The sequence below is a fragment of the Falco naumanni genome, chromosome 4 (genome assembly GCF_017639655.2).
Source record: "Falco naumanni isolate bFalNau1 chromosome 4, bFalNau1.pat, whole genome shotgun sequence".
Classification (NCBI taxonomy): domain Eukaryota; kingdom Metazoa; phylum Chordata; class Aves; order Falconiformes; family Falconidae; genus Falco; species Falco naumanni.
The window spans coordinates 88,806,484-88,826,213 of NC_054057.1; the positions used below are offsets into that span (position 1 = coordinate 88,806,484).

General features: G+C 41.1%; 1 protein-coding gene across 2 annotated transcripts in view; it reads left to right on the forward strand.

The window, feature by feature from the left end:
• The window catches only part of FGD5 (FYVE, RhoGEF and PH domain containing 5), a 110,048-nt gene that overhangs the window by 54,290 nt on the left and 36,028 nt on the right, over window positions 1-19,730 (forward strand). The window contains exons 6-8 of one of the 2 annotated variants that reach the window (XM_040589800.1): window positions 12,650-12,801; window positions 14,707-14,863; window positions 17,058-17,145. In XM_040589800.1, the coding sequence (XP_040445734.1) occupies window positions 12,650-12,801; window positions 14,707-14,863; window positions 17,058-17,145 (397 nt within the window). The remainder of the gene's footprint in view (window positions 1-12,649; window positions 12,802-14,706; window positions 14,864-17,057; window positions 17,146-19,730) is intronic. The other variant, XM_040589801.1, reaches the window with a different exon arrangement.

Consider the following 19,730-nt stretch of genomic DNA (forward strand, 5'->3'; position numbering starts at 1 on the left):
AGTTGCATTTCAACAAATCGGAAACTGCCAAGCTGGTCAACTCGGAACCAAACACTTTAAGGGGCGTAGCTGGAGTCTGCCAAGATTTTGATAAATTGATGATAACCTGCCCAGCCATTTGCCTCATCTGTCCTGGCTTTCCTCTGGTTTTTGCACAGCTAAACACATTATTTGACACAAGTGAGACATAGTTGTAGTTATATTGACATCTGGGGAAGCCAGAGTGGTTTCTTCACCTGCGGACTACAGGGCTTCTGGTTATTAAGAATACCCACAAACCTTACTGAAATCAAGATTTCCAAAGGTATCATCAAGGAAAAAAAGAGAAAAGTCTCTGTCAGCTTCTAAATCAAAATAGAAGAGAAATATACACACAGAAAATCACCATGCACAGAGAGTATTAGCCACTCTGCATCTTTGTTAGATGCATCTAATTAAAACATACTTAATGTATTTAATTTTCCATTTCCAAGTACATTTGTACTTTGGTACATTATGGACAGCATGTAAAGGCAGGGTTGAACTGGAATGCATGTACAGTGCACTGTATTTAGTGGAGGTGGCTAGGAGAGGCCTTTCCTTTGCATTGTATCCTAGCATTTTCCATATACCTCTAGGACATAAAAGTGGCTCACTAACATAGCCTGAAAAATCTTCAAAATATAGACCCAGACCTTGCAATGCACTTCAGCAGCTTTAGCCACAGAATGAATGGCTGTGCAGCCTCATGGCTGCTATAGCATCATGTTACTGTCAGGCTGCCTTACCTATGCTGTTGCTGGGCCAGAAAAGGGATGCTTCAGAACTTTCCCAGTCCTTTCAGGACTTACTTTGCTCTTTTCTCCCTCCTCTGTTAAATCCCTGTGTAGTGAATTTGGCTCTGAGGCTATATGTCTAAATGAGAAATTTACACATTTTCACAATAATCCTATTTTCTGCCTGTAGAAATCATGTGGAAGGAACAGGAAATGTCATGTTTGCTCTCTTTTCCAAGTTGACAACTTGGGAATGGGACAGGGATTCTGGTTTATATCTTTGCTAATTTTTTTTTTAGTTTAGAAACACTTGTGCATGCAAGTGCATGCTGCTCCCCTCCAGCTGGATGGACTCCAAACTGTTGGTAATCCCTTATGAAAAGAACCTTCACAAAAATTACAGCTCATAGGTTAGTTAGGGAAAAACTCTGCTCAACTGCTAATTTTATCTACTGCAGTGCTCCAGAGCCGGCTCAAAGATATGAGGGAATGAAAACAGAGTTTTCCTGGCTTGACTCAAAAATGTAACTACTCCCTGCTCTCCTGTTGGGGAACTCAAGACACTTTCTAAGCAGAAATGTTTATTACAGAAAATAAGAAACATTACCTGGAGCTTCACCTGACAATTCTGGAATTAAGGTTTCAAGGCATGAGGGAAATTGGCTCTGTTTTAATCATACTTAATCATTAGGTTTGGATCAGCTGATTAATATATCAGGGCAAAGATACCAGTAATAGCATTTCTATGACTAGGTAAGTTCTTCTGTTTCTGTCAGTCAATTGTAATTGAAAGCACTTGTTTGTTTTTTACATATGTTTCAGTCCTGTAACGGAATATTCCACTGAATCCTGTTTTGCTGGGATTTTGTTTCCCTGACTGTGCATCCCACTAAAGTGATAGGATTTTATGAGTGGTTTGCATATGCTTATTATTTCCTTAATTATGAAAGTTAGTGCACCAAAAGAGGAGTTAAAATTTCAAATTAAAAAAAGAGATGGGCCCAAATTAAACCCTTGAATGAATGCATTGGTTTGCAAAGTTAAGCCAGTTGTAGGTCATGTAATGTCAGAATTACTGTAACCATGCACTCTTCACCTTCCTTTTCCTAGTTCCCACTGTCTCAAGTCAGAAAGTTCAGAAAGATCTGCATCAATTTTAGGATGAGATTTTGGGTGCAAAATTTTGATTAATGATTTTCTTCTGCAGAGGAAAAATACCCTTCTTGCCCCATCACCAAATGCATACACTCCTTTAGAGCCTACTGAAGGTTTTTTTCAGCAGTCAACAAGCAAGCTTCTCAAGTAAGATTTAATCGTTCTATGAGTTGGCTTTTTAAGTAGTGAGGATGTATGAATGCACCTGGGTTAGAGACTGAGGGAGAAGAGAGGAACAGCTGGTCTGTTTTCACACTTGACTGCTAGTTCAGGTACTTCTTAGTTTAGCCAAGATCAAAAAACTTTACAGGAACAGGATCAGAGGGTTCATTTCTGTGTTTTGTCAGGTGCCTATAGCCCTAGCATATCCCATCTCCAGTGCTACAGACTGATGTTGGCATGATAGCTACCTACTGCAGTGGTATTCAGAAACACTCTGCAGGTTTCTCTGTTGTAATCATGTTCAATCTAGAAAGCCACAGTCCCAGCACTGTTATGTTTCCCACCCCAACTACTGTTGGATCTTTATATTCACCTGTTGCCCAGTGTACTACTGTGGAAATCTAGAGAAACCATTACCAATTTCACAACTTGGAAGTCCCTCAGACTATGGGGGTATTTTTGCCTAACTAAGGCTTTTCAATACTGTGATAGTGCAAAAAGTTACAATGAACTAATTACTCCTATTTGCATATTTGAATAGTGTTAGGAATAGCCATATCAGTAAAAAATTGTGCTTCACTGTCCACTCACTGTTGACACCGGTCCCACTGGCAGATGTCACAAGCAACCACCAGCGATGACAGTCGCCAAACTGTCCTCAAAATACAACACCCCATTCATGGCCAGTTAGAACCAAAGGCTTCCTCAACAGCATACCTCACCTCAGGCAAACATTCCTCTCTTTTCCATCACCAGCTTTCTCAAGAAAGCAGTTTCTAAATGCTCATCTTTAGGTCTCAAGCCCCATCTTCTTACATAAATCCAAATGTAGTAAGAAAGGCAAGGAACTAAGCCACACCCTATCTGGTTTCAGAAAGAAAAAAAAAGGTTTTTCTTAAGTCTGCAGCAGGAGCAGTTTCCCATCTCATTTCCAGGCTTGGCTGGAGCTGCTATTCATTCAGCATAACAGAATCTGTTTGGCCTTTCAGCAGAGACTTTAATAAATTGATTGATTGCCAAAACGATGACATTTCCATACACCCACTCTGCTATTGAACTGAAAGAGTGGAAACATTGTGTTAGCTCGCAAATTCGGTATCAGTTGGTGTGGTAGTAGTGATAATAATCTAAAGGGTTAGCTGTTATTTGCCCTACTCAAAGGTAATGCAATTCTCTGGAGCAGGGAGTTCAGAACTCATTCTGGACTGAGCAGATGGGACTGGCAGGGCCTTGCAGTCCAAGTCCCTGATCTCTTGGTACTCACAATTTAGTTTTCCACAGTTGATTAGTCTCTGTGTTGCCTTCAGGATCACTTAATCCTCAAACTTTGGCATTCTTTTCTCCTATTTTAATTCCCTAGTAATGCAGTCTGCACTTGTCATCTTTTTCTTAGTGCTTGCTCCTGAACTAAAATGCTGCAGGTTGCTTTCTCAGCCTAAAGTTTCACACATCACCTTTGAGGACCAAGAATCCAGTTTATTCCCTTCCCTTCAGCCAGTCTGTTTCAAATTACTTTACTAGATGCACACAAATCAAACTCAGTGTGGCTCTGCCTCATGATCCCAGCCAGTATGGGATCAAGCATTTGCTTAATAGCGTACTATGTTCACATTTATTTTGTCTTTGGCTTTTGTACATAAAATAACCTTTTTCTCTGCATAAACCTCTTTGAAGTTATTATTAGTTCCCTCTGAGGCATTTACTGAATTAAGGTACCTAAAAGGACAGCTGTGCACTGAAAAAACACCAGCCCCAACACAACCCTGTTCAAAGAAAGTTTATCCTGGTTCCTGTTTTCTATTTCTTCATAACAATAGGCCACAATTCTTAGAAGCACCAAGACTCAGATTTATGGTTCCTCAGCATTTGAAAATATGGGTACGGATATGACATGAACAGATATAACATGTGCCAGTTCTCCAGCCTTTGGAGCAGTTTGGGTTCCAACACTGCACTTGGCATCCCAAGGCTTCTGATGGTAAAGTGTATCTTCAGAAATAAAAAAGAACAGAATCATCTCAGTGCTTAAGTCACTAACTCAAAGGTACCTAAATGCATATTATCATGAAGTCAGGCTCACTGGTTAAACTCTGCTTTCAGAAGTCTTGTGGGCAGCAAGTTCTCAAGAAGAAAAAATAAACATCTAATTTAGGAGCCAGTATTACATGTTAGACAAAACAGAACTCCATCTTTCTAATTATTTACACTTCCAGTGAATGATTGGCTGAGACTTTTTTACTACTGTGAATTTCTTGGATGATATTCAAAGTTCTGCTGGACAAACCAAGTCATTACTTCCCTAATTAAATGCTTTAGTGAATGGAACATGCTGGCTAAATGAAGAACAAGCTCACTGTCAGACCCTCTGAAGCTTTTATAAAAGGCTAAAGATGCACTGTTACAAAAGAATAGTCTGCCCTCACAGTAGGCTGGGGGTTTTTCTCATTTATTTATTCATTGTCATCTTCATCGGCAGTGGGAAAATAGCTATGTATTGGACAGGGAGCTTCTGCAGTGGGAATGTTGAGCCAAAGTAGCTTTCAGATAATCTGTATATCTCTTAAAAAGAGAGGGAAGTCACACTAGCACATTTTGCATCAAGACAATTCCCTGGTAACAAGCCCCACAGATACAGTATTTGCAATGCATACTCTACAGCTTGCCAGTTCTGAATGATCATTATTTTCTGCTGTTCATCTGGTGTTGTTTCTGCTGACCTCAGTAATGAGAAATTTGGGAAGATCACTGTTCAGTGCAGATCAAGGGTCGCTCACTCCGCTGCAGGAGATGTGCCACTTTTTAATTCAGGGGTGCCACTTTCACTTTCATCATTAGGCTCTCCTAATCATTAGGAACTCCTAATCATTAGGCTGCTGGCCGTAATGAAGTTACCTCCAAGAACCACCCGTGAGTCACATGTACATACTGTATAGCATCTCCTGCCTTCATTCAGCTTTAATATAGACTTTCTTCTCCTCCTTTGAACTCTTCAGCCTCCCCTCAGGTGTAATGCCTAGATGTCCAAAAGAGCCTAGAATCCTGCAATCTTCAGTATCTGTTGAATCCACCTTCATTTTAGAAGTGAAAGTGGTTGTAATAGGCTGCACCATTTTACACAATCCATGTAGACTTCAGTGGTCTTAAGTTTGGGCTTGCAGTAAGACTTCCTATTGTCCTCCCTGGCCCACTCACTGAGGGGTCAAATGCTTACTTCCCAATATTACCAGTTCATTAAAATACCAGCTTGACTCAGGAAGCAATTACAATTCTAATACACATGCAAAATGATTTTTGGATGCATGTGTGTTTCATTATTTATTGAAAACTATAGAAGTCTAGATGCTAGGTGGGAGTTATGGCATGAGCAAGGTGAATATGCTCTGTGCAGGCATAATTTCTGCAGCTGAAGTGCCAGTATCCCCACCTGGGGACTGAGACAGAAAAATGGCCGTGGTTTTCCACCAAGGCATCTGCTCTGTACGCTCCCTTTTTAGTTTTTTCCCTCAGCTCCATTCCATAATGGAAATTCACACATCTCCCCAGCCAGAATTCTCCTTGAAAACTGTAGAAATACCCTAGGTGAATTTACTCACCTTCAGTCCTTTCCTGTTCTTAACACAGGGTAGAGGTATAAGCAGGGAAGGTGATTCAGCCACAAAAGCATTAGAGGTCAGACCTTTGGTTGGTATAAATTTACATAGTTTTTCTCTGGCAGGTGACTGAAAGAACAGCAGGTGATTAGCTTCTTCAAAGCACTGCATTAGACTCATTTTCAGTTAGGATTTCTTTCCCTCATTGTCAACATCATTAAGATACTTCAGAATCTGGGAAGCAGTTGAGCTTTATTCTGCTATGTACATAATTGCAGGCAATTCCTGCAATTCCTGTGAAACAATGCAACAACACAGAGCGGGCAGAGACTTTGCTTCAACACCCAACATTTGAACATACTACTTAGAATGCAAGGCATTCAGAGTTCTTCTAATCCAGCCACAGAGTCTAGCAATCTGGTCCTTCTAGTATAAAGTGCACTTTTTGGTCACAGAAATACTTTTCCTTTCAGATATTTCTCTTGAACTGTTGCGAAGTGTGGCTTTGCTCTACAATCACCATCTGCTACTAGAAATTCACAATTTCTGGCTCAAGTGCAGGCCTAATGCTGGGAACAGAGTGCTGAGAGCCACTGAGAAGGAACCTTCCATTCCCACCTACAGAACAACTGCTAGTCAAACTGTAGGACTATAAATTACTATTGGCAAAGCAAATATAATGGTGTACTCCCTTCTCCTTCTGTTCTCCTGCCATTGTAGTCAATACACAAGAACTAGGATTTCCATTATGAATGGATCAGTATCTTATACATTGCTGCTTTAGAAGAGGAAGAAATAACAGCAGAAAACCAAGAAATAAATCTAACAACTGATCAGCATTTCTTGTCCAATTTTAGAAGGTTTTCTTTCAAATAGAGCTATCTGTTTTGCTAAACCTTTGAGTCAAAATCTTGACATTCTCTCCTACAGTCTACTCACCTTTCTACATAGCTGCTTTCAGCCTATTGCAGGTGGCAGAACCATCAGCTTTTTACAGTGAAGGTAGAAACTGATTTCAGTCCTGTATTTCCTAACTGCCCTTACTAGACTGGTTGCAGTAGCCCCTGGTTCCCCAGGGATCCACATGCCATTGGATGAACTGATCTAACTTGGCCTATTCTGTTATACACAGAAAAAGCAAACAGATATTCTAGATCCAGACTGAATTACTGTGCTCTAGATTATTTTCAAGTAGAAGTTAAAGAAGGGAAATCACCCAACATAACAAATATATATATACACACATGAAGGTTTTTCTCCTGGGTAAACTAGTGGCCTGAAGCAGTAGTTTAACTGACAAAAGATTAGTTTTCCATCCTTTCAATAGTGTCCTTCAAGGTTAAATGTTCTCAGGCTAATAAAGGCTAAAGGACCACAGTATGTATGGGATGTATCCCATCTTGCAAAATGGTTGTTGATATGCATACAGGATTGCTAAAATTGATTTTTGCAGCTGGACTCCAAAGCATATTCAGCCCAATTGTTGGAGAGATTTAATACACAATCTCACTGTTTCTGCATCTGCTTACAAAATCCTGGAAGTAAAATCCAGAACTAACTCTTGTCCCATTAACTGCCCCTTTTGCCTTTGTATTAGAATATCACATTTCACATAGATGTTGACTCCTGCAGCGAACTTCCTTGCTTAGGGTTCTACCAAAAACCTCTGGCTGCTGGCATTGTTGACTCCTTTGAAAGAGTCCCTGTAGACAATTACCTGCTACAAAGGTTTCCACGTTGCTGATCCCAGGTAAATTGGGCTGTCTTTCTGTAGCCCTGAGTCAGGTAACCAAGTATTTTTTTTTTCCAGCACTTTCCTGTAATCACTGTTTCCTCTCAGCGCTGGCAGGCACTGCCAGCCTCTCTAAAGCATCTCATATCCCAGCACCCTACAGTAAGCCTCATCACCTCAAAGAGGGTATCAGATTCCAGGAGCCAAGCATGTGACAGTTAGGCAGTGCTCCACATAAACTGTAAGATCTTGTTGAAGCTAACCCTGCATTCCTTCTTGTCTCATGCCCTTATAACAAGCTCCAGGTAACAGTCCCCATTTCTAGCAGAGAACAGAAGTTCTTCAGAGGCCTTCTTGGGTAAAAAAATATGAAGTGTGTGTGTTAGTGATGGGCACAAACAAAAGAAAGAAAAAAAAAACCCAACCAACTTTTGTGGCTGTGGTTTTGATCCTATTTGTTTCACTTAATTATTTGTAGGGCTTATTTCAGGGACGTTAGGGATTTGGCCATTGCATGGCTATAAAAGGCTTATTTATGGGTGCCCAAAATGTAATGAAAAGTTTTATGTTTCAAAAATGTATTTTTATGTCACAGTTCCTAATCTTCTGTGCCACCTAGCCAGCTTGGGTTATGCTTTTACATGCGCACACAAACACTGCTGCAGGTATAGGCATAAGACAGGAGTGAGATCAGTAGGCTTATATGCCCCTGGATGAGACTGAACTCTGTGGCCATCAGAGCCTTGAACTTGAATGACTTCAGTTCTTGCTGCTCTTTTCAGAAAGTTTTAACCCAGCAGGGAATTATATGAACTCAGCATTTGGTACCCTCTGTTTTTAGACATGGGGACTGGGGGACAGACTTGCAGACCTTCAGGTGCCATGATTGATTAGAGTTAGGGAGACTGCAAAAGCACTTTGCATTTGATTAATGGCTTCCCAAGCACTCAGCATTTTCAAGTGACTTTTTTTTTTAATGGATGTTTATAGTGATTACTGTTATGCTGCAAGTTTTTTATTAATCATTAGGAAGCTGGATATCCACGCAACTGGAATGAAATAATTTGTCTGAGAATTCATTGTAATCAAAGGGGCAGGCAATTAATGACTGATTAAATCCACTGAGATCCTGTGGGAAAAGGGTGTTAATCTTGTTGCTCAGCTATGGTGGAAAGTGGGCAGATAAAGAACTGTTTGATGTTAACTTGGAAAAGATGACATTTCTGTAACATAGTAGGTTACTTCAGTAGTGAACTAGTAGTGAACTAGTAGGCACATCAGTAGTGAACTTACTACAGCTATTCACTTCCCCAGGCACAATAAGCTGAAAGAACTCTTTGGATTCTTTCCCTTTCCCCAATCTGGATTAATTACGATGGCTGAGGACTTCGAAAAGTTGCAGATTCCTTTAAGTTAGAAAAAGCATTGTGAAGATGGATTGACTGTCTTAGTTGGATGGAAAGCATCTGGAGCACACACTGGCTGAAATATGTAGTTACAAAGGCTTACTCACACACCAGAAAAAATAGGAGCTGCAGTAGCATAACATGGGCATTATTTGTGGTACCAGGGCAGACACATTGTGGAAACTAGACCCAGGTAATTAGGAAACACAATAATACTCTTTAAAAAAAAATTTATGATCTTGTTTTATCCATTATATACTTAGTCAAACAGAAAATTGTCATCATGATCTTTTTTTTACCTAATTACAGTGGCTTTTCAGAAAATAAATGCTTCATCTGACACGATTGCTAAAAAAAACATAGTGTATGTGTGACTTTCCTTTCGGCTAGTATCTATTAGATATTCCAGTCATTCCAGTTCATAGTGAGAGCCAGTGTGTACATTGCAGTTACACAGTGTTACAACAGGAAAAACCAGGAATTAATCTGAGGAGAATAAAATCTGCTCTTGCCTGGAGTCAGTTCCTACTGGTGTAGAGAGAGGAATTTTGAAGTTCTTTGCCCAGAGGCTCTCCTGCTCCTTATAGAACCTTTCAGCAGGACCACAGTCATACCAACTAGATCTCCAGCATGCTGGAATCATGACAGCTACTTTGATTTAACCAAACTGAAGTGGACTATCTAATGTAAAATATGGATCCCCAGTGAAACGTACTCTATTGAGTTGCTCATACCTGGACATGAGCAAGTTTCATGGAAATCAGTTCTCTCGGACTCCTTAATTACTCCATGTACTTATAAAACTTCACTAGACAGAAGGTAGAGTCATGAGAAATGCCATGGTAAATCCCAGTGCAGCCCAGGAAAGTTCATAAGATTCTCCCTAAAAGTTCAGGGAACAGAACTTGACTTTTTGGCAATAGGTTTCATGATCACTAGATCCTGACAGAGGAAGATACTCAACCTATCCCATCCTGGTTCAGGGCCAGATAGAAACAGCTTGGTATCTTTCAATGAACTGTGCGACCTTAGAGATTTCTTTTTATCAAGCCCCTGCTTCCTTTCACAGCATATTTGGCTACGTCACATACAGTGGAGTAGGAGGCCAGGAAATGGTCTCTGAGTGGAAAATCTAACTGCCATTTCTATTAACTCATCCAGCAGAATCACCTTCTCAGTGATTGTTAAAGCAGCTGCATTTTTTTTTCTGATGAATTGGCTTCTATGGGTAGACAGAGAATGTTTTTAATATATCTTTGAAAAAAACACCGTGTTAATAATAGCTCACTGCTTGCAGAGTAGCATGTGAAAAAATACATTGATAGCATGGATCTGGCCAAACTGGTCAGACACTAAAGCTTTTTGTCACACCAGATCTTGGGCTGAAGCAGAGCTCAGTGTGAACCTGCTGGAAGAACAACTCCTGGTGTGATGGTCTTAGTCTGACAGGATGCAACCAGGGCTTTACTACCAGCTCTGCTTTGACTAGATGCTTGGGCTTTCTATGTCATTATGAGCTACCTGATCCTTCATGAGAACACCAAAACCCCCTTTTGGCACTTTTTTTTTTTTCCCTCAGGATGCAGTGTTAGCATATCCATAATGTGGTAAATTCTGTCCTAAATCAAAGTTGGTTGTTTTCCTAGTAATGCTATATTCTAGTAAGTCTTGCAGTCTGTACTACTGACCAGACCACACTTGATCATATCATATCAATATGGTCCCTCTTGGCTTCAAAGTCAATGAATCTAAGTATATTCAACTACAAAGCCTCCGTTCAAGTATTTTTATTGCTGAATTGAAAAACAATACCTGATTTGAGGTACTTACTGGAAAAAAACAGTGTGTGTAGGCTGACTAGAAATCAGAGAGGATGCTGTACCCCCCTAGTGTTACCCTCACACACACACACCCCCAAAAAAAAAAAAAAAAGAAAAAAGTTCAGGTAAGGACAAATAGGTTTTTTATAAGGAAGGGAGCTCTGCAATCTCCTAGTCTGCAGCTGCTGTACCGAAATGAGTTATCAGGAGCTTTCAAACCTCACAGTTAATGTGGCCTCTTTACTGAGCTGTTGTTTTGATTATTTACTCTAGTTTTCATTCTTACCCCTTTTTTCCTCATCTTGTGCAATAAAAAACTCCGTGCACTTCATGGCTTACTGGGATGCAGAAGAAGATTGGAAAAGGCACTCACAGAACTAGTTCATAATAATTGTATATGAATGCCCAGTTTCTGCTCTCATCACAAACTGGGATGCACTTAGGTTTCTAATTGTTCACTTATTTTCATAGAAAAACTGAGATTCAGCCACTTTGCCCATGAAAGCCTGACTAGCAGAAATAAAAAATGTAACACGAAGGAGCCCAAGCTGACCCTGATGGAGGAACAGATCTCCTTACAAGGAATACAGAGCAGAATTAAACTTGTAACAGTGCAGCAGGACCATGCCCAGGCAATCACTGAATACTATACTAACACTTTTCAATTACTTGTACTTTGTAGCAATACTGATGAAGCAGATGCTGAAATCACATCCTTTCCATTTCATTGAATGAAGGCTCCTGCTTTTGAACACCAGATACGCTATGAAGACAACCACTAGTTACAGTGCCTCAGCTCCTGGCAAAGGCAGCCAGAACCCCTGGGTTTGGGTTCTCATGCCACTCAGCAGCAAAGCCTTAGTTATAAGCTTTCCTGCATTGCGTTGTGCATTGCCTTGCACCCCATTGCCACAGTTTGCATTCAGACCTCCACAAAGCCCAGGCAGCTTTAAATGCCTGAGCTTCTCTAGCCACTGCCTGTGAAGAGGGGCTGTGTCTGGCAGCAGCAGGCAGGGGAAACTGCAATGGCTGGTAAAAGCCTGAAAGGGGCCATGGCACCACAGGGGCCGAAGTTTCTTGAGCGTACTCAGGTGCCAGCAAAGGCTCCTTTACAAGTCTGAAGCAGAGAAGATGGAGCCTGTAGGAATAAGGCTTCGACCTGAAAACATTTCAGCATCCAGAGCTCTGGATGAAGGAGACTTCAAATAATGTTTTACACACAAAATATTTGTGGCTGCTGTTGGGATGGTTTTCTAATGCCTGGGAATCTAACACAAATTATTACTGCAGTTTCAGATGGAGGCCTTATTCCTCACTTCCAAGTCAAAGCTGGGGAAACATTTTGCTACACAGTCTTAAACAGGTGCTCTATTATGTACCAGAGCTGGCTACATTTTAATATAGAGGAAATTACTTGTGTGCCCACCACTTCAGGATCAAAACCATTTCTAAGATGAGGAAAAAGTGTCTCAGTTAGGTTTCATAGGGAAAATGAATTGTTGCATAGCTTAAATTTATAGCTTCTTCCTTTCTTTAAGTTCAGATTTGGAGACAAGTGTTGCAAAGTTTAGCACAAGACATGTAGGCACTGATGTTTTTCATGTCAAGCTGTTGGACTCAATGAAGTAACTAAAAAATCTCATCTTTCATTTTTTAAAATTATGTTTATGGTTAAGAAACACTATAAAAATGAGACCAACTACACCCAGAAAAGCAGGGAAAAAAGGCAAGGTAAATAAAGATTTCAAACTCATTTTATGCATAAGGGTCTGATGGCTTGGTCAGGTGAAATGTTCAATTTTCGGTTGACAGGACGGTGGAATTCAGCTGAAAACGTGTATGCACTAATGGATGGAAGAAAACATATGCTATGATTGCCTTGCTATGCTGAGCACACTCTATGACTATTGATGGCATATATTACAATTCCAAGAAAGTATAGTTTAGGAGTCAAGAAATTGTAATGATAATTTCAGAAAACAGATGTCTTTTAAGTCTGTTTGCCTAATTTCTGTATTGTTGTTCACAGGATTTCTATGAAGGTATCTTGAAAGTGCTTGGAGAAGAAGATGAAAATGAACAGGAAGAAGTTAAACTCAAGCAGGGCTTACGTGAACTCCCTGAAATTTATGAATTACACCAAGACATCCTGGGAGAACTGGAAGAAAGAGTCCTTAAATGGCAAGTATGGAATGGCATGGTTTGATGGCCTTAATGTACCCTGCACAGAAGGTGGGTGAACTTATCAGTGTCCCCTTGACCCCACTAGCAGGGAGGCTGGGATTCTAGCAGAGGTGAAAGGAGTAAAACCTGAACTACTTCAGCTGATTTTGCATACAGGCGGGCAGGAAGTAAATGTAGAGGCTATCAGGCTAAGAAACCAAATACTGAAACATTTGTGCATGACTCCAAAATGGCCCTGTCAGTCAAGTGTGAGGACAGCCTGCTTAATATGCATTATCCTGATGCTAGTTCATAGTCATCACCAAGCAGCTTCACACTCATGGCCTGAAGGTCACAGGCTCATGCCACGAGAGGCAGGAACAGCAGACATCAAAATCGATCCTAAGGATCATCTGCTTACAGAAATCTACGTAGCAACTGCATAGCTCTCAGATAAGGGACACCCCTCACTTCCAGCACCAAGGCGGCTCTGCACAGGCTAGGCTTCCAAGCCAAACAGACACCGTCAGTCTGCTGAGGGACTCCACCTAAGCCAAACATCCTTACAGGGCAAAGTCTTTCCATGAGAAAATAAGACCATGCCTAGGTCAGACAAAGCTCAAAAATTCATTCAGTTAAGACCTCTGAGTTAAGCCAGGCTTCCAGGCCCTAGACTAATAAAACTGCCAGAACAAGAATGTCTAAGAGAAATTACCACTGCAGACCCAACCGACTAAACCTACCACAACCAGTGCAGCCCCTGACCTAGATGGAGCTACTCTGTCCCTGACAGCTGATGATGGATGATGCAGCCTCACACCTCCACCCTGTGGGACTCCAGGAGACAGTGGTTTCTGACAGTGGCTGATCCTATCCCAGCCCTGCCACTGCACAGTTAAGGAAGTCAATTAGAACAGGAGAACTTTTCAGTAACAATCCTAAATGCAGGGCACAGCTCTCCTTGTCAGCTCTGCACTTTCAAGTCAAAGCTCACAAGGAAAGAAAAGGCTAAAGGTAGCTGTAAATGGGTTTGTGTCCACCAAGGGACTGTCACAAACAACAGAAAGACTTTAAAAATGTCATCAATGAGTTATGATTCATGCACTCATAACACAAACAGAAACGGTGTGACTTGTTTCTAAAGAAGTCACAGCCCTACTCTAGCAGCATGCTGCACGTTCACAAAGACAAAAGGGACACAACTGAAAATGCCCTAAGGTTCTGTGAGAACAACTCTGTGGCACTGAGGAAAAAAGAGGGCTGTGTCGCAAATGCTGCCGACACAATGATGACATACGGCATAGGGCTGTGCTCATACAGGTTCCGAAGTCACCACCACCTCTGAATCTTCCAGTAAATCCTTCCTTGTGCCTGCGCTCCCCCAGACAATCTGTTGCTCTGACATCCCCAGGAACTCATGCTCCTCCCTAACTATGATTATTCATTTGCAATCTCAGATTTTGTCATGTTCTCGTACATGCTTCGTAAATATTTCAGTGCTGTGCAACTAGGTGCTGAGACAGATGATGGTGGGGCAGTGCTAAGAAGGGGGCAATGAAGGAAGAGCTAAAGATATGATATTACATCTGAAGACATTATACTGTCCCCCATAACCAGTGCTCAAAGCGCTGCAGCAACTAAAGTCTCCGTAAAGGAGACATCCTACCCACTACAGACACACAGTGCTGCCATGGCAAAAGCACAGCCAAAGGATCAGCCTCTCGTGGTGCCCATTCTACAGCAGCCTGTTTTGTTGTCCAGTATGTCAGTGAAGCACTCCCTTCTTCCTGCCATTTAACTTATGTTTTAGGTGCACAATGTCCTTAGCCCCTGTGGGTCTAATACAATGAGAAACAAGAATGGCTTTTATTTAATTTTTATTTATTTATATATTTGCCTCTTCTTTTCTTTCTGTGGCCTTAGGAAGGAACAGCAGAAAGTTGCTGATGTTTTTGTCTCCAGAAAATCAAGGCTGAATCACCACACAGCATACATCATGCAGTTTGATAAGAATTTGGCTTTGCTGGATGAAACCTGCCTTAAATATTCCCAACTGGCTACCATAATTCAGGAGTTTGAGGTAACGCTCCCATGTTTTTTTACCTGCACTAATGCATAGCTGTGCCACAGGGCTTACTCACAACATACTTTTTATGCAACTCCACCAGTATTCACAGGGTAGAATGGGAAAAAAGCTCTTTTCACACATCCTAGTGCTAAAACTGAAGTGAGATGTTCACATATGAATAATGTTTTTCTGTGTCTGTTTGATGCCCACACACCCCTGTGTATGCACATATAGAATGTTTGTGAATTTACAGATTTGTAAGTATATTTTGCTGAAATATATGCACATAGTGGAGTAGTTTCTCAGTCACATATTAACTTATCAAGCTCTTTGAGGATGTGTTTGAGTTAATAACTATTATTATTACTATCTCTTCATATCTTCTCTTCTTTCACTGCATTTTCTATCCTTTCTTTTGTACTGGGTCTGGCCAGGATGAAATTATGTTTAGCCTCTATGTGTGCTTAGCTGCTGGCAGGGATCAACCCACAACATCTTTACAACTGGCATTTCTCTGCATTTTTAAATGCCTGTTAACTAATTCCTCTGTTTAGAGGATGTTGTGACAGGCAACACTGAACTGCACAGGAAAACACAAACTCCACTGGCCAGACACATGCAGCGTTCTTTTCATCTAGACTCCCTGAATGCTCTGTAGCCTCTGGCCCTGCAGCAAGGAGCATGTATTTTCCAGTTGTGTTAACTCAGTCATCCATGCCGAATAACTGGAAAACACCATCAAGATACATGTGACAGAAATTCCATGATTCCCGCTTACATTTTAAAGCACTGGCAATGTGGCCACTTCACATAATTTCAAAAGCATAAACCCATATGTGGATGGGAAAGTTCAGTTGGGCCACACTGATTCCATTGAGCTAAAATGATTAAAAGCTATGCTGCTTTATTGTGGGTCTATAAAATCTGTTTCTTATTATCCTTGTATGTTAAGAGAAATAACAATGTTTACTTGGGTGGTAGAGGGGCTGTAAGGATAAATTAGTGATCAGACCTTAATGGTTATTTAGAATGCCAGCTCTGTGGGGTATGGATTATATTTTTCTATGCAGCACATGTGAAATATTAAGGATAGCCATTAATTTCAAAAGACATTTGGAAGTCAGCATTTACAAACAGATACCTTGCAGTCACCACAATTACTTCCTGTTAGCAGCTGAGGGGAGCTCTGATGTCTCACACTGCTCTGAACATAAACTTGGCAAATGCAGGCTTTTTACTGGCAGCCTGTATTCCCAGCATCCCTCCCAGCCACATGCCTATACACTTCTGTCTTAACTATCAATACTGAGAATTAGCATTTATTTCTAAGAAAGTAGATGAGGCTTTTCCTAGGATAAGTTCAGCAGGATTTTGCCCTAGAATCAGTGAGCTCTGTAACTTCTTGCCCGCTTGCAAGCATGCATACATGGACAAATGATGGGGAGGTGTCTCTCAGTCCTTTCCTATTTATTTATTTATTTATTTAATGGCCACTATTAGCTTTCCAGTCTAACACCACAGAATTTAGGGCCTCATCTTGTTTCTGGCACCTTTGACTTGAGTGTGGGGGACTGGGAATGCTAAGCACAATCTTGAATGTACATTTGCTGAGAGCAGTCAGCCCCTCGAGTTTTACATTCCTTTCCAGTTCTCCTCCCCATCCCTCTGGGTGGTGAGGGAGTGAGCAAGCAGCTGCGTGGCACTTAATTGCTGGTCGGGGTAATGTCTCTGGACATTGAGTTCCAACTCAACCACAGGGAGATGCTTTGCTGTATTTTGCTCAGTTGCTGAAATAAGATACTAAAATGTTTCAGCCAGAAGACACTTTACTTTCAGTCCAAAAAAGGAACTACAATGACAAACTTCATTGAGATCTCAATACCTGTCTTCAGATGCCACCCTAAAACCTTTATCCAACCTTTACCTTCTAAATGGTATTTGCTTTCCTCCTTTTCCTTCTGAGTCCAAACTATTTGTGAATGATGCCATAGGAAATAAATTGTTTACAGTACTTACTTACAGTCACAATATATACACGCACAACGTATATCCTGAGCAAGCTGGGTAAATTGGGAATGGTTCAATGAAATTTATGCATGCAACTGGTAGCAAACTTTCATAGTATACATCAGGTGGAGACAACAGTTTGCTTCTGAGCTCACACATCCCTGATCTTTGTGTTTCCTTTCACTTCCATTGAGGACAGCAGAACTCTGATGGCAGCCCTCAGAGTGTGAAACACCAGCTTTTGAAAGTGGTGCAGCGTGTCTTCCAGTATCGTGTGCTGCTCACAGGTCAGTAAAATTACTCTCAAAGGTACTCAGTGGAAACCCTCCCATGATGTTCTGTGCTTCCACTGTGCCACACACTGATGCCAAGACAGCTAAAATAAGACTGAAGCAGTGTGGGATTTCCTGGGAACTCCAGTATGCTTAGTACAGGATTCAGGAAATGTCCTGGAGCCTGGAAAGGAGCAGGCACTTCTTCAGCACAACCAAGCTGAAAGGTCACAAAAAAAGTGTGAAGTCAGTGCTTTTAGCCATTCCTTCTTGGCTTTCTCCTTCTGTGAATTAGGAGAGGTGGAGTTCAGCCTCACTTCCAGCAAACAAATTTGATTTTATTTACATCAAGGGCAATTATCAGAGACAGTAGGAGACAGCAGTCCCCAGAAAGGGGGCTCTGCAGTGCATCCTGTGTGACAGTGGCAAGCATCATCTCCTTCTACTCCATCAACAAAGCAGCTATACTTAGTACTGCACCCTAAGCTCTATGAGCAGTACACCTAAGGCTACTGATAACTTTAAGTCAAAATCCCAGTCCAATTCCTCTGCATTGCAGGAGAGAGATATCCAAATTTACATTAACAGTACATTTACAGATGTAAATGTCATATACTGTACATTTACAGTAACAACTTCCCTTTACATTCAGGACCATATATATATATCACTCCCACCTGGAGTTTCTCTGAGTGGAGTTGTGTTCCTGCTGGTGGGTCATTCTTTACAAGCCACAGCAAATCTAGCAAGTGTGAACCTGTGAGGGGAGCAAGCTTTCTGAAGCAGGATGTGGCCCCTGGAAAGAATTGTGAAGTTTAGGTTTGTAACTGATGAACTGGTTGGGGAAGGAAATGGTGAAATGTAACAATGAATCTCAGTGTTGTCAAGTAGTTTAGTCAGATCAGAACACAAAAGAGCAAGGATCTATAGACATAAAGATGTAGAAATGCTTTGGGACTCTGTATATGTGTGGGTGGAGAGGGATGCAAGATGAGTTATGTGTGAGACAGTAAAAAGGAAGCTAAACACCCTGCTCGTGCTCAACAGTCAATGAAGGGCACAGCATATTTGAAGGGACTCCTATAAATGCAGAACAAAGTGACCATATTAAATTTTTATTCTCAGCACAGATTAGCAGCAGTTTCTTCTTGCTCTAGACACTTTGATCAAGGATGCAACTCATTATTCACAGCTGGTTTTGCTTTTTTAGTACGAGCAATACAAATGCCAATAGTAGGACATATTTTCTGTCTGACTTGCTTCCCTCTCTGGGTGTGTCTACGTTAAGGGCAACTTTCCAGATTTGTGGGTTGCAGTACTTGGTAGTCTCACATGATCCTTACAGTGGTTTTAGTGCATGTGCACAAATATTGCATCTAAGAAAAAGGACTTGGCATGACCCTGCCAGCAATACCCGCACTGTGCTCCATTTTCTCTGCCCATTTCTGTGGTCGACAAGGTAAATTGCAAACATGAAGTGTGGTATTTTGTGAGGAGAGCTGGAAGGGTTTCAGTGCAGCTCCAATGGTTGTATTCCATTTATGCTTGAAGCAGCTTGAGCTCCTCCTTGTCCCAGTTACGGGTACTAACTGGGAAAATGAAAGCTCTTGTGTGTAGTGAGATAAAGTCTGCTGGATTAAGATATTCCAGAAAATAGGTTTACTGCTTCAGCTCCTCACCTCAAGAAACCAAGCCACTCTTTGCCTGCTAAGATAGAGGTCTGGAACAGTGCAGTCCTTCAGATTCTCTAGATAGAGTAAAAAAAAATTAAAATATGTAGGAGTACTTGTGTGTCCATAACTGGCTGTTTCTACCACATAAGGAAGGGTATTTTATGAGGATATTGGTTGTACTACAGCCAAAAGGAGTTGCCCATTCAGTTGAATGTCCACAGCCAAGGACAGATCTTGCAGCTGTGAAAAGGAATGATAAATACTGCCTGATAACACCGCACAACCCCTTCCTGCCTGACTTGAGTACAGGCAGATGCTTTCCTGAATGCAGGTAAAAACCAGGAAGATTTCAGGGTGCCAGGGAGGGCATAGCACTAGAAGGAGAAACATATATGGATAGAACATTCAGTGGAACGCATATCCATGCACAGCACCATTCTCAGCACGGAGGCCTGATTCTTGGATGTAGAATTTAGTAGCCTGGATCTATCAGAAAGAAAAGAACCAAGTCTTTCAGGATTAGGCTTTTTAATGGTAGCACTCGTATACTGCAGTCATTAAAAGCATAAAGACTTAGACAAAGAACAGTCAGATGATCCAAGGCCAGTAGTCCAAGGAAAACTGACAGGTTAAAGGTTTGTATATAATGCAAATAAAATTCCTGTAAGTCCTATTGTGTGCATTTTACAGAACCTATTTTCAGAATGTGATTGAGTTCAGTAGTAATCATTGAACTCTGCATGCACAGAACCATAGTCTTCCTTCCTGTGTCTATAAACCGCATATAATTAATCTGCTATAAATACAGAAAATCAGTCGTTGCAGCCAACACTGTTCATTCAGATGGGAAAATAGAATTCATTAGAAAAACAATTATTTGTAAAATGGGGCTACTCAGCAATTCTCTTGGCTGAGAAACAAAGCAAT